This window comes from Mugil cephalus, chromosome 2 (genome assembly GCF_022458985.1).
Source record: "Mugil cephalus isolate CIBA_MC_2020 chromosome 2, CIBA_Mcephalus_1.1, whole genome shotgun sequence".
Taxonomy (NCBI): domain Eukaryota; kingdom Metazoa; phylum Chordata; class Actinopteri; order Mugiliformes; family Mugilidae; genus Mugil; species Mugil cephalus.
In genome coordinates, this window is record NC_061771.1 from 33,889,388 (window position 1) to 33,902,627 (window position 13,240).

Consider the following 13,240-nt stretch of genomic DNA (forward strand, 5'->3'; position numbering starts at 1 on the left):
TTTTATTTTCATTTGATCGGACAAAAGTGACTTTTAGTGAATGTTTGATTAAACTTCTTCACTTAGTTTGAAGGCAGCCGATTGTAGAAGGCAATAAAATTAGTGAACTTGATAATAAAAATTGCTCCCCTTTAAATATTATTCTGTCTCCACCTTCTGAAGATGGGGAGTGGTGCTTTTATTACTTTTAGGTTTATTTTTGGTTTTGTTGAATAAAACTGACCTTTTAGTATGAAGTAGAATTTTAGTTTGAATTAATTTTTCTGCGTAACATTAAACACAGAAACAGAACCCAGACAGATACTGGTCTAGACTTAATGGACTACATGGGCCTGTGTCAGGACCCACAGATCTCTAAAGATGAATATCTGAATCTGAATATTCTGACAACAGTATTTTATTTCTCATCGTTTCCTAAACCTAAACCAGCATCAACTAATCAGGTCATGTTGTTCACAGAGAACAAGCTGGAACAGGAGTAGCTGGACTTTGTGGAGACTCTTGAAGACGTTTCAGTTCTGAAGGACCAGTGGAGAGTCTAGTGAAGAGTCTAGTGAAGAGTCAGGTTTCATCTGATCCACTGATGTTAAATAATATAGAACCATAAAACCTGTTGTTGTGGTCAGAAAATGTCCAGGGAGCAACTGGTTGTGTTCATATTTAAACGTTCTGCACTGACTCTGGTCTAAACTGTTCTTGACCTTCTTGACCTTAGGAACATGTACATTTGTTCCTGGTTCTTGCCACATTCAGGACTGAGGTGTTAGGAGTTTTATTTTGAGTTTTCATTTGTAGAAAGGACTCGGTCTATGTGTTTAGTTTTACTCATTTCTTTGGTTTATTCAGAAGCCTTCATCCAGCCTTCTGTTAACTTTTAGTCAATAAACTTTAACAAAAATCCGATTTAATCTGGTTTAATGTTGCTTCTCTCACCCACTGAGCCGGGTCCTAACATTAACGTCCCTGAGGACAAAGACAACTGGACAAAACATTCTCTTTGCTTCAGTGTGTCTCAGGGTTTGTCTTCATCCATGTTAGTCTTAATAAAAAGAGATTGATCTTGTTCTCACTTTAGTCTGAAGCTTCTGGACATCGATGGATCATTCGAGTGCCTTTGGTGAATGAAAACAGGAAGATGAATATCTAATTGTTAACAGACTCTAATGTTTAGTGTCTGAAGGACAGCGCCCCCTGGTGGTCCTGTTCAAAGTCCAACTCTGAACCGAAGAAGATACTCAATGAACAACTCTTCAAGTCCAGTTGACCATGTTTATACTTCAAACCAGTGAACAGTGGAAAACTGGCACAGGTTTAAGTTCCAGCCTAATTGGATGTACACCGATCAGCCATAACATTATAACCCCTGACAGAGTGAAGTCAATCACATTAAAAATATCTGCTGGCTGTTCAGTGTTCTGATGGGAAACTTCTGGACCTAGTTTCATTGGTGTGGATGTTACTTAGACATGTAGCCCCCACCTAGACCACACCAGACCCCCACCCCATAGCACAAGGGAGACCTATGCAATATTAGGAAGGTGGTCATAATGTTGTGGCTGTTCGGTGTAAGTGCTGCCATCTACAGTAAAATAAAATAACTCAGGTGACTCTTTGAAACATAACTTATCATCATCATAGTCCATAAAATAACATTTCATCAATATGCAGACGACACCAACATTTACGTCGCTCAGTCACACATTGACCCACGGATTCTAAAATAAATGAAATAAATTCTCCAGGTGAACATGGATTGTCAATAAAATTGTTGATAAAATTGTCTGGAAGTTGTTAAAAAATCTTGGTGTAAGTTTGGAGACGCACTCATTTCATTCTGCACAACAAGAGTCTGAGGGACTCATGCTTTGATTTCCATGAACCACTCTCTTCATCTTTTGTAGTTTTAGATTTTGTTGTTATTCTCTTTCTGAACAAGTTGATTAAAGGAAAGAAGTGTTTCAGATTTGATCACGTGACTGATCCTCTGTGAAAACTCCTCAATAAAGACGATAAAGAAGCATTCATGCCAACATTGTCCGTGTAGTTCTAGTGTGGGACTGACGTCCTCTGGAGCCGGTTCCTCCACAATAATGACTGATGTGAATGCAACGTTCTTTAAACTGAATTACATTAGTTTGAACTGAGGTGAATTTGAGTGGTAATAACTTGGGCAAACCTTTCTCTTCCCATCGATGAACTTTGTAACCACTTGTACAAATTTAATCTAATCAAAACTAGACGCCCATAAAAAAATGGCCAAAATACATTAAATTCTTCTGTACAAGAATATTTACAGGCAGCATTCGTCTGTTCTTCCTCGTCCTGACCAGCACGCAGTCTGTTTAGCTCCTATATTTACAGGTGTCACTATCTCAGAAACATTCCTCATGTTTTCTCAGGACAGTTATGCAACTTTAAGATGAAACCATGAGTCAGCTGATCTCTGAATCCAGTGGAGTTTGAATGAATTAAACTTGTTCGTGTCACTTTGACTAAATGGAATAATTACGACTGAAACTAATATTAAAAAAAAGACTAAAATGTGATGAACCTCCTGAGACCCTGTGTCCTCATATGGGGACATTAACATTCTTATTTGACCTGTTGTCCTCATAACTAATTGACAAGGACTCGTTTGAGGACGTTAGGATTTCATTGTTTGCAGTTCTGCCTTTGCACAACAATGTTACTGGTATTAAAATGAACAGTTTTATATTTGGAGACATTTAAAATGCATAGCAAACAAAAGCTCAGGTCTCAGGAAGCTAAGGCTAATTAGCATTTTCACCTGAAGATTAAGACTAAAACACTGCTGTAAAGTTCTGAGAGTTGTCTATTTTTGGTTCTTTTATTTATTTTGTTCTTAAGCCCTGGCTGTAATTAGAATGAATGGAGAATCCAGAGGCGGCTACAACCACGTCTGTTTAGGAACGTTTTTTTATCTGCTCATAGTTTAACTCTTTGTCGGGGACAAACACGAACACAAGGACAGATCGGTGTCGGGGTGCAGAGTGAAGCTGTACAGAGTTACAGGTGCATCATGGGTAAGGGTGGAGCTCCCCGGTGGTGGTGGTGGTGGTGGGGGTGGTGAGACACTGCTCATCGGTCTTGGTGTGAACCGTGAAGCTGCTGTGACGACTCCCCCAGTCGTAGCAGTCGGAAGAAAGACTGAAAAGGAAAAAAGAAAAACTTAAGATTGATTAATTGATTGATTGATTGATTGATTGATTGATTGAGGATTATGTTAATTGCCTTTAATCTCAGTCTTGTCTGGTTTAAATGTATAGAAATTTAAATGTATGAAATCTTGAATAAATTAAAAAAATTATGCATTTTGTACAAAATTAGCAGTTTCCAAATGTTTTTTTTTTCTGATCCTGTTTTATCTGCATGTTTGTCTCATGCTTTTGTGTTTTCAACCTGCAATAACCCCAAGAGCAAATAAATGGAAGACGATGAGCTGAGCTGTTGAAGTATCTTCTGTAAAATTTCGATCCTTCTTTTAGTTTCAGCAGCAATGATGTTTCAAACTAAATAACTCAACAGTATAAATATGGACAAACTGTGTAGATAGTGATGATGTCCGTACCTGGCTGATGCATTCTGGGGAGGAATGCTCCACGCCAGGTCATCGTCACTGTCGTATCGGCGAGGGTTATCGAAGAAGTATCCTCTGGAGGAGAGGACGTGGTTGGGTATCCCAGCAGTGCTCTGCAGACCGAGATACAACACGGGGCCCAGTCATTATTTTGAGAGGATAAAATTCATCTGCACCAGATTTAAAAAAGTCCTGTTGCAGGATTCTGAATCTAACTTTTCAGTACACTGTAAAAAGTGGAAAAAAGATTCAAGTTTTCATGAACGAATGGAAAATCAGAGGAACTGAAAGGAAGTTCTCGCCTAAATGATCATGAAAGACGAGAAATAACAAGCCGCACTATTATTTTATTTATTTTCTATTATTATTTTGAACATTTCCACAGCTAGTGTCAGTGTTTGTATTTACTTATTTCTGTGAGAAACTTGAGAGGACTGACCCTGTCCTGAGGCGGCCGTCGGACCCTGAAGAAGAAGACGACCAGCGAAGTGGGCAGCAGCTCCCACACGAACAGAATCACCCCGAACACGATGTAACCGGCGTCTCCCAGCGATGAGCGGAGGTCTGCCTGCAAACACACAGAGGACAAGGGTCAGCAGCAGTTTAGGCTGCAGCTCATCATCATCACACAAAATGTGACCAGCAGAAAACTAGTTTCCTATTGTCTCTGAGGGCTAAGGTCTCTGTTGTCTGTTTATTAATCTTTTTATTCCTCTTTTACTTTCTAACCTGACATTGATACAAGCCAAGAGATGTTTATCAGGATCTGTTAGAATAAAATGAAGCATTCATGAGGCTGTTTTCATTTATTTATAATGTTTGTCGTGTTTCACTGTTTCCGCAGTTAACTGGATAATCTAGGCTCTAGAGGGGGCTGTAAGATGAACACACTTGGAGCTGGAAGGAGTTTGTAAGCCTGCAATGTCACCACTAGATGTCACTAAACCCTAAGCCCTGGTCCTTTAACAGGTTGGTCACATAAACCGAGGGCGGTGGACGATTCCCATAAAACAGAGGAGTCAAACATATATAAACATAAATGAACATGTATAAAACCAGCCCCGCCCGAGGCTTCACTTTGTATCATGAGATGAATTTGTACAATGCATAGATTGCTTGTCCACTAGGGGTCGCACTGTTTTAGTAAGGTTTGTGGACGTAAGATGACGTTGAGGTCCAGACCTGAACAGTAGATGGCAGCAATGAGATGAAATTAATTTGTTGATGAAACGACCCTGGACAGGTCGCCAGTCTATCGCTAACACAGCCAAACAATCAACCATTCACACTCACACGCACACCTAGGGCCAATTTAGAGTCACCAATCAGCCTAACGAGCATGTCTTTGGAGGTGGGAGGAAGACGGAGTACCTGGAGAAAACCCACGCAGACACAGGGAGAACATGCAAACTCCCCCAGAAAGACCCGAGCTGGACTCAAACTCAGACCTGAAAAAATAACTTGATCTGAAATTCATGTCGGATTGGGTCCAGGTTATGCTCAGGGTCATCAAGGTCGGGTTGAGTTGAAGCTACACCCAAATGGATCAGAAATGGGTCTTTTTATCAATGCATAACCCTAACCCCGACCCTGACCCAGACCCAGACCCAGACCCAGACCCAGACCCTGACCCTGACCCAACAAACCGACAAGCTACCAAAGACCAATCCAAACCTAGCAGGGTCCCATTCAAATAAATAACTAAAATGAGTATCGGACCTGGTCTGAGACGTTGTACCAATCGTAGTCAAAGGAGTTGATGGTCTCGATGTCGGTGAGGGCTAGCACCACCAGGTTGTAACAGGCTCGAGACGCGTAGAGCAGCACCACCGTGATCCCGATCAGAGTCACCTGACACACCGACGTCCCCTGCACACAAAGCTCTTCATTATTCATCACGTCTCAGGTTAATTCACCAGGTTTGTCCTCCCATTCCAACTCACCTTTGACTCCAGGTAGATGTTGGCCAGCGACATCTTGGCGACCTTGTAGAGGCAGATGGACAGTGAGACGGCGCAGAGGACGAACAGGCTGTCGTTGATGGTCACCCTCACCAGGACGATGGTCTTGACGTCGGCGGCGGTCATCTTGACCAGGAGGGCACAGACCAAGTTCACCACCAGGAAGATGAGACTAACACCCAGGAAGACCAAGTACAGCGGTAGTCTGGGGGGAGATGGAGAACTGGTCTGAGCGCTAAAAATACCCAAACACACTCGTTTATTTTCATGTCAACAGAAATAATCAGAGGAAGTTACCTGTACTTCAGCAGTGCAGGCGCATACTTGGACTTTGCCTTAAAGTAAACCTGGAGGAAATAAAAGAGAGGATTTACAGCTACAGTACAACAGATCGCTCTATACGGGATATATGTGACTCTTTAATGCATCGTCACTATGTCTCCCACCAGAGGGATTCAGATCTCGGGAGCGCAAAGGTTCACAGCAAACTATTCAGTGACCCCCTGTTATTTATTTATCTGATAGGGACAGTGCACATTAATGAGCATCCTCAGTCCATAGACAGGAAACACCAAACATGATGAGACATAGAACAGGACAATAGATCGAATCAGAGCACATCACAAGACGGGACATCACTCAGAAGATAAAAGTCAGTGGTTAATGTTTTTTTTTAGAGTGATTCTGTGATTTTGCAGCGACCATCATGTTAAACAATATTCAATGTGTGACAAAATCATTGTAGCATCAAGTATTGTGAAAGGTCAAATTGTTCAAATTGAATTTCACTGTATTCGAAGTTTATATCGTTCCAACGTATGTGAATTTATTCAGTTTCTGGTTCCTGTCGTCCCAACAATACACCAGAATGTGTGTGATGTCCAAAGGACATGATGCATCGGTGCATTGGACATCACACAAAGAGTTTTAATTGTATTAAGTAGCAGATAGAGGGGAAGGGGCATTGTCACCCTGGAAGGAACCAGTCCCATTAGAAAAGAAGTTATTATCATTCAACTCTTGGTAACAACACTCAACGACTAAATGATTACAAGAGGTTTCACCTTCATTGTTGATTCTAGCAAACACGTGTTCATATGATTCAGTTTCTAACAAAGTATTTCGTCCACCTATCAGGCAAAACATCATGACCACCTTCCTAATATTGTCTAGGTTTCACTTCAGTTGGGACCCATCAGAGAATGGACATGGGCCTTCTGAGGATGTCCTGCTGTGTCTGGGTCCTATGGGTTGAGGAGAAGCCTCCACAGATACTTGATCAGTTTGGGATCTGGTGAATATCTCCCATAACTTTATTTTAGACAAAATTATTTGTCTGTCATATGTTCAGAAGTTAGTAGTTCAAAAAACTTGAACCCAGTCCTGCATCAATTGTTGTCAATTAAGCTACATGTTGTGTGTGAGTGCTCAGAGCCAGCAGCCATTAGCCTCCTTCTCTGCAGCGCCTCAAACCATCGATTGTTTCCTGAAGGTGCCCTCATTAAAGAAATAAGACACCGTAGAGTTTAGTGGGAAAAAAATAACCTGCGTCATCTGAGCTGTCAGAGCGAGTGGATGAAGGCTGCTCGTGAAGAGGTTCTTCTCTTGTCTGAAAAGGAAACTGTGTCTATTTCAGAATGCGGCACCTCCTGCTGTAGATGAATGGGTGAAGAAGAGATTCAGCTGCTACTCGATCGAAGCACAAACTGTCAGGGTTCCTGATATATCTGTCCGTTAATGCTGCATTTACACCAGACCGGACTGGATCATCTTTTACTTGCACCAGTACCAGTAGTTTATCTTCTACTGGTGCCACTCATGGGAACCCCCATGTAACAAGAACACGTCCATGACACCAGGAAAAGATAAAAGGAGCTAAACTGATGTTAAACTGCTCTTCCACTATGGCCGCCTGTTTTACTGAACCTTTTTTTCTGTTTCCAATGTGTACCACAGGTGGCGCCAAATCAAAACTGATTTAAATGTCAACTAGTCCAGATACAGATTTTATGCTGGTTTGTACAATTTTGAGAATGTGGGTCATTTTTGTTTTATTATCAGTTGCTAAATCTTTTTTGCTGTTACCAGTGTCTACCACAGGTGGCGCCAGATCAGTGGATCAAGGGTCCAAACCATATCAACTGTTTACTATTAACACTACTTTGGTTGCCAGTACGAGTACCAGCTATTCCTCTGCGGACTCTTTTCTACCTTTGTAGACCGAGGCCTAACCCTGACCTAAACCCTATCAGCTGTTCCGGTTTGGTTCCCAGTGCCAGTACCAGTTTTTCCTCTGCTGATACATCTCCTTGTAATGTGGACTAACTGTTTAACGAGTACACGTCTATGACACCCAGGACAGGTGAAAAAATCTTAACTGATGTTAAACACTATGGCCGCCATGTTTCTTTTACTAAATCGGTCTTGCAGTTACCAATGTGTACCACAGGTGGCGCCAAATCAATGGATCAAGGCTTGAGTCCAAACTCTATTAGCAGCTCCTGATCCACCCAGAACCAGAACCTGTACCAGTACCAGGGTTCACCTCACCTGTGCACAGTAGAGGTTCATGAGGCTGAGTGTGAAGAACTGCAGGCAGACGGGGAAGCAGTAGAGCAGCCAGAAGGCGAAGGGGCCCAGTGCGTTGGCTGTCACACAGTCTCTGAAGTAGAAGGAGAAGAGGAGGGCTCGCAGGGCGGCCCACAGCAGACACAGGAACAGGAAAGCCGTCTGGTAACTGAAGCGCTTGTGTCGGTAGCGCAGCACCAGCCAGAGCTGGGCGTAGACGAAGGCGAAGAGCAGCGAGTAGAAGATGGTGTAGGCGATGGTCAAGCCCAGCTTCACGTAAGGAGGGATGGCCGGCGTGATGGTGGGAGGGGGAGGGAGGTGTGAGCCATTACCGGCATGCTGCTGCTGCTCCTGCACCGGGTTTCCCTCCATTACCTCTCCATTCATCCCCGTCCTCCTGGGCTGCCAAGCAGAGGGTGAAAGGAACGGAGAGGGGTTTAAAGATGGAGAAGCAGGGCCCCCTCTCTGGGTGGAGAATAAAAGAAAAACGTGTTTCAGCTCGTTAGACGGATGCTTCACATCCCATTCACTCTCCTTCAGACACACCGTCTGACTCACAGAGAGGAGGAGGAGGAGGAGGAGGAGGAGAGCCACCTCCCTCTTTTTGCCGGTGCCTGGTGCATGGGTATTGGTGGCTGTTGGTCACATGGTGCCGCAGCCCAGCAGGCGATTGGCTGAGCAGGAGGAGGATGCTGCAGAGAGGAGAGGAAGGTAGACAGATGGATCTGGAAGGAGAGGAGGGTGAACTGGGATCTGTGGTCCATGCACATGTCCAATGAACATTAGGGTGGTTTATTTTTTCATTGATAATAAATTCATCTATAGATAAAAAAGAGAGAGAGAGACTTAGGCAAATGTTTCATTCATTGTGCAAAAGAATAAATATATGAATGATAAATGAGCAAACAAAAAAAGAACAAAATCACAAAAATTAAAGAGCAACTGAATGAACAATTAAATCAAGCAATTAATGAAAAATATCCAACACATGTTAGCAATGACCCTAATAAGATCTGATTATATTATTTCATATATATATACATTATATATATAAAACTCAACGTATGACAATGCATAAAATTGAAGACATAAAACATCAGCAGATCTTCATGAAACTGCCTGCAAGAAGATTTAAGAGATTTGATCTTAGCTGCTGCCTCAGGTTGTCCCTCTGTCCTGATGTTCCTACACCTCTCAGCCACCTTTGACCCTGTGGAACATGGAAGAACATATAGGATCCATCCTGGGTCCTATCCCTTTTCTTCTTGGTCAGACAGACTCCATCCAAACATTTTTGGTTTGCTTAAGGTACGTTAAATCATGGATAAGTGCTAATTTTCTGTTCTCCTGGACCCAGTGGGTTCAAACATTCAGTCCTGTGTTAGGAGCCTTGGAGTAATTTTTAATTAGGTTTCTCACACCCAGGTTAGGTTAGTCCAACCCCCTGTATATAGACTTGATTCAGTCCTCTGTCAACTGCCTTCACCGCATTCAGAACATTGAATGATACTTGATTTTTTCTCCAGCAAGAATAAGCACGACCACATCACCACTTTTAACTTCCCTTCACTGGATCCCAGTACATTTTAGTGTTGATTATGAATTTCTCTTAATTGTTTTTAAAGGTCTCAATGGTCTGACCCCTTCATGTTTATCTGAGCTCTTCTGTCGCCCCAAACCAGAGCCTTAAGTCCCAACCTTAACTCTAACCAGAGCCTTAAGGTCCTAACCCCAACCAGGGCCTTAAGGTCCTAACCCCAACCCTAAGTCTAACCAGAGCCTTAAGGCTCTAACCCTAACCGTAAACCTAGCCGTAAACCTAACCATAACCCTAACTCTAACCAGAGCCTTAAGGTCCTAACCCTAACTCTAACCCTAGCCGTAAGCCTAACCCTAACCCTAAACCCTGACAGCTGCTGTTGGAGGTTCCCCAAACCAGACTGTCTGCCCCTATACTCTGGAACAGTCTCCCTCTCTATGTTAGAACCTCTCAGTCCCTATAAGACTGTTAAAGTTTGAGTTGAGTCGTGGATGTTTCATCTTGATCTGTCCACTCTGGTTTGTCCACATAATGCTTAGAAAACTGCAAAATCTTTTTAGAGAACAGTGTCACTCTGCCGTTACACCACTAATACTCCAGAAATCATTAAAATGTCATCATGAATCCAGTGATTCAATCAGTCATATATAGATCAGTGTAATGGGCCTCCTCTCTGGCTGCTTGGTTTTAGTGAATGACAAGTATCAGCCCTGATATCAGTCCTTCCCCGTAATAGAGCTGCTCCTCCTCCTCCTCCTCCTCCTCCTCCTCCTCTCTGTGCTGTTACATAACAGCCAGGTTGTTAGATAACAGAGACTACTGTGAAGTCGGTCTCATCTCAACACGCTGACGACAAACACTGATCCTCCTCCTGCTCCATTTATATCCACCTCTATGAGAAGATGTTGATAAGAAGCACCATGTCAAAATTCACTTTTAGAGAATAACAGAAACTGTACATAGAGAGTGTGGAATATACTAAACAATGTTATTAGAGATGGTGCTAAAAAACAACTTACCTAAATATTTAGTTATAAATGATATGAAATTATAATATGGATGAGGTGGCAAGAAGTTTTAATCAGTTTTTTGTAGATGTTGGTCCTGAGCTAGCAAAAATATTCCAAATCCAGAGTCGGATGGAGTATATGGATAAAGTAACAGAAAAGAAAAACTCACTTAATGTTTCCGAAAGCAGTGAACGAAGATGAAATTAACAACATGGTGAAAAAGTACAAAAAGAAAAATCTACAGACTACAATGGCATCCATATGTGATTAATTAATTAAAGGTCGTTGAGGGATAAGCCATTAGCTCAAATCTGCAATTTCTCGTTTCAAACTGATACATTTCCAAACCAGATGAAATTTGCTAAGGTACAAAAAACTACAAAACTGGGCTCAAACTCAACTTTACAAACTACAGACGCGTCTCAGTGCTACTGCAACTCTCAAAATATTGGAAAAGCTTTTTAAAATAGATGGGATGCATTTTCTGAAAGTCAGAATGGGTTTAGGTTTAACAGATTAACATCACAGGCAATAATGGAATAAATTGAGGAAATCCCAGATGCAACAGACAACATGCAATAGGAGTATTCATCAATCTCATAAAATTTTATTCTGCAGCATTTATCTGAGTCAGAGTCTCTCTACACACAAACTGCTGCTGCTTCCAGAGGAAAGAACAGAGGAGATAAATGAGTGTTTCCAGAGACTACCTTCATCAGCTGTCAGTCAGTGATGCAGCTCATCCAGTATGTCTGGATCTATCTAACAGGAAACAGTCCATCACTCTGAAAGGTTCCAACTCCATCGCTGCAGCAGTTAACCATGGCGTCCCCCAGAGATCTGTCCCTGGTCCCCTTCTCTTCACCTTCACCTAGGTCAACCATAGACTTGGTTTTCACTGCTATGCTGATGACACTCAGAGGTACATCAGCCCCAACCCCTCCTCTCTGCTCCCACCATGCAACTCAGCAACTGGCTGCAGGAAATGGTAAATGGTCTTGCTTTTATATAGCGCTCTTCTACCTATTGGTACTCAAAACTCATTTGAGAGGAGGTAAACCCGATAGGAGAGGTGAGTGTGAGAAGGGAGGAGGATGGGGAGAGTGAGTTGCAGGTGACAGCGGATGTGAGTAATGTAAACGAAAACAGTGTTAAAGAGGATGTGAATGTGGAAGGTGGAGCAGGTAAAGGAGGGACGGAGGGTGAGGTGGGGTGACAGGTAAAGGGAAATGGAGGGTGAGGTAGAGGTAGTGGGTGAGATGAATAGTGAGAGAAATGTGGCTGTTGGTGAACTGAATGTGTGTAGTGTAGAAAATAACAGGTGGGGTGAATGTGTCTGGAGAGGTTGAAGTGGTAGAGGAGATACTTCTGCTTTTGAACCGAAGTATGTAGAAGTTGAGCATGCTGTTCTGGGGAGGTGTCTTTTATTGAGGGCTGGGTTTGAGAATTTTACTGTTATTTTTATTAATGTCTATGCTCCTAACAACGGTGCACAGAGGGTTCAGTTTTTTAATTCTACGGGCGTGATTTTGACTACACAGAGAATGCGACACTAGACCACAGCCATGCAGAGCTGCACTCAGTGTCCCAGCAGGCTTTAAAACAGCTGGTCTCTTCCCTGGTCTCTGGCCTGGTGGATGTATGGAGGAGGATGCACACAGGCTCCAGACAGTACTCATGGTCCCACTTTTATGAAGGTAGTGTCTCTTTAGCTAGACCCGATAGGTTTTTATTGTTTTAAGCATCAGTTTAATGTTTTTATGCACGATTTTACCAATAGGCTTCTCTGATCATTCATTGGTTTTATGTAGTGTTTTTATATTTAATATTTTACATAGAAGCGCGTATTGGCATTTTAACTCTGTTTTAACTCATGATAGAGGCTTTAGAGAGGACTTAATTTATTTCTGGACTGTTTTTAGACAACATAAGGGTGATTTTAACAGTCTTAGGCAATGGTGGGACTACGGCAAATGCCAAATAAAAATGCAATGCAGACAGCACACTCTCAATGTTACTAACAACATATTGAGATCTATCAGAGATCTAGAGACTGAAGTGGTGGAGTTAGAGCAATCCACAGGAAATCGAGGACATACTGACGCCCTCAAAACCAAAAATGTGGTGTTGGCCAGCCTGCTGGACGCCATGGTGCAGGGGGCGCTGGTCAGGGCGCAAGTTCAGAAAATCACCGAGATGAAAGCCCCCTCCAGCTACTTACTTCTTTGGCCTGGAGAAGAAATAACGGCAGGGAAGGTGGCTTCATTCCGTGCTGTCGGAGACGGGAGAGGAGCTGAGGATAAGAACTGTGTGCTTTTACTCCTCTTCAGGAGTGAATACAAAGACAATGACCAACTGTCAACTGTCAACTCAAGAGTTCTGTGTTTGACTACCTCAAGTCTCTGAGGGGACAAACGCTGTCCTGTAGCGCCCCCTAACCATCCAAGAACTGCACGCAGCGCTTCAGTGCATGCAGTGCCACCGCGCCCCAAGCATTGACTGACTCTCAACAGACTTTTACAAAGCCTACTGGGACATCATTGCCCAGGACCTGCTATAAGTA

General features: G+C 42.7%; 1 protein-coding gene across 1 annotated transcript; it reads right to left on the reverse strand.

The window, feature by feature from the left end:
- Positions 1 to 1,478: 1,478 nt before the first annotated feature.
- Positions 1,479 to 8,661, reverse strand: gpr137bb (G protein-coupled receptor 137Bb). The gene is made up of 7 exons (XM_047577567.1): positions 8,110 to 8,661; positions 5,857 to 5,906; positions 5,542 to 5,764; positions 5,318 to 5,467; positions 4,038 to 4,166; positions 3,590 to 3,711; positions 1,479 to 3,168 (listed from the first exon to the last, which is right to left on the reverse strand). The coding sequence occupies exons 1-7, from the start codon at positions 8,512 to 8,514 to the stop codon at positions 3,039 to 3,041; spliced, it is 1,209 nt and encodes a 402-aa protein (XP_047433523.1). The 5' UTR covers positions 8,515 to 8,661; the 3' UTR covers positions 1,479 to 3,038.
- Positions 8,662 to 13,240: the final 4,579 nt, after the last annotated feature.

Coding starts and splice junctions, on each gene's coding strand:
- gpr137bb (XM_047577567.1), bottom strand. CDS start 8,514: ATGAATGGAGAGGTAATGGAGGGAAACCCGGTGCAGGAGCAGCAGCAG. Junction 5,765..5,856: donor CCTGCACTGCTGAAGTACAG/GTAACTTCCTCT, acceptor ATCTCCCCCCAG/ACTACCGCTGTACTTGGTCT. Junction 5,468..5,541: donor ACATCTACCTGGAGTCAAAG/GTGAGTTGGAAT, acceptor CTTTGTGTGCAG/GGGACGTCGGTGTGTCAGGT.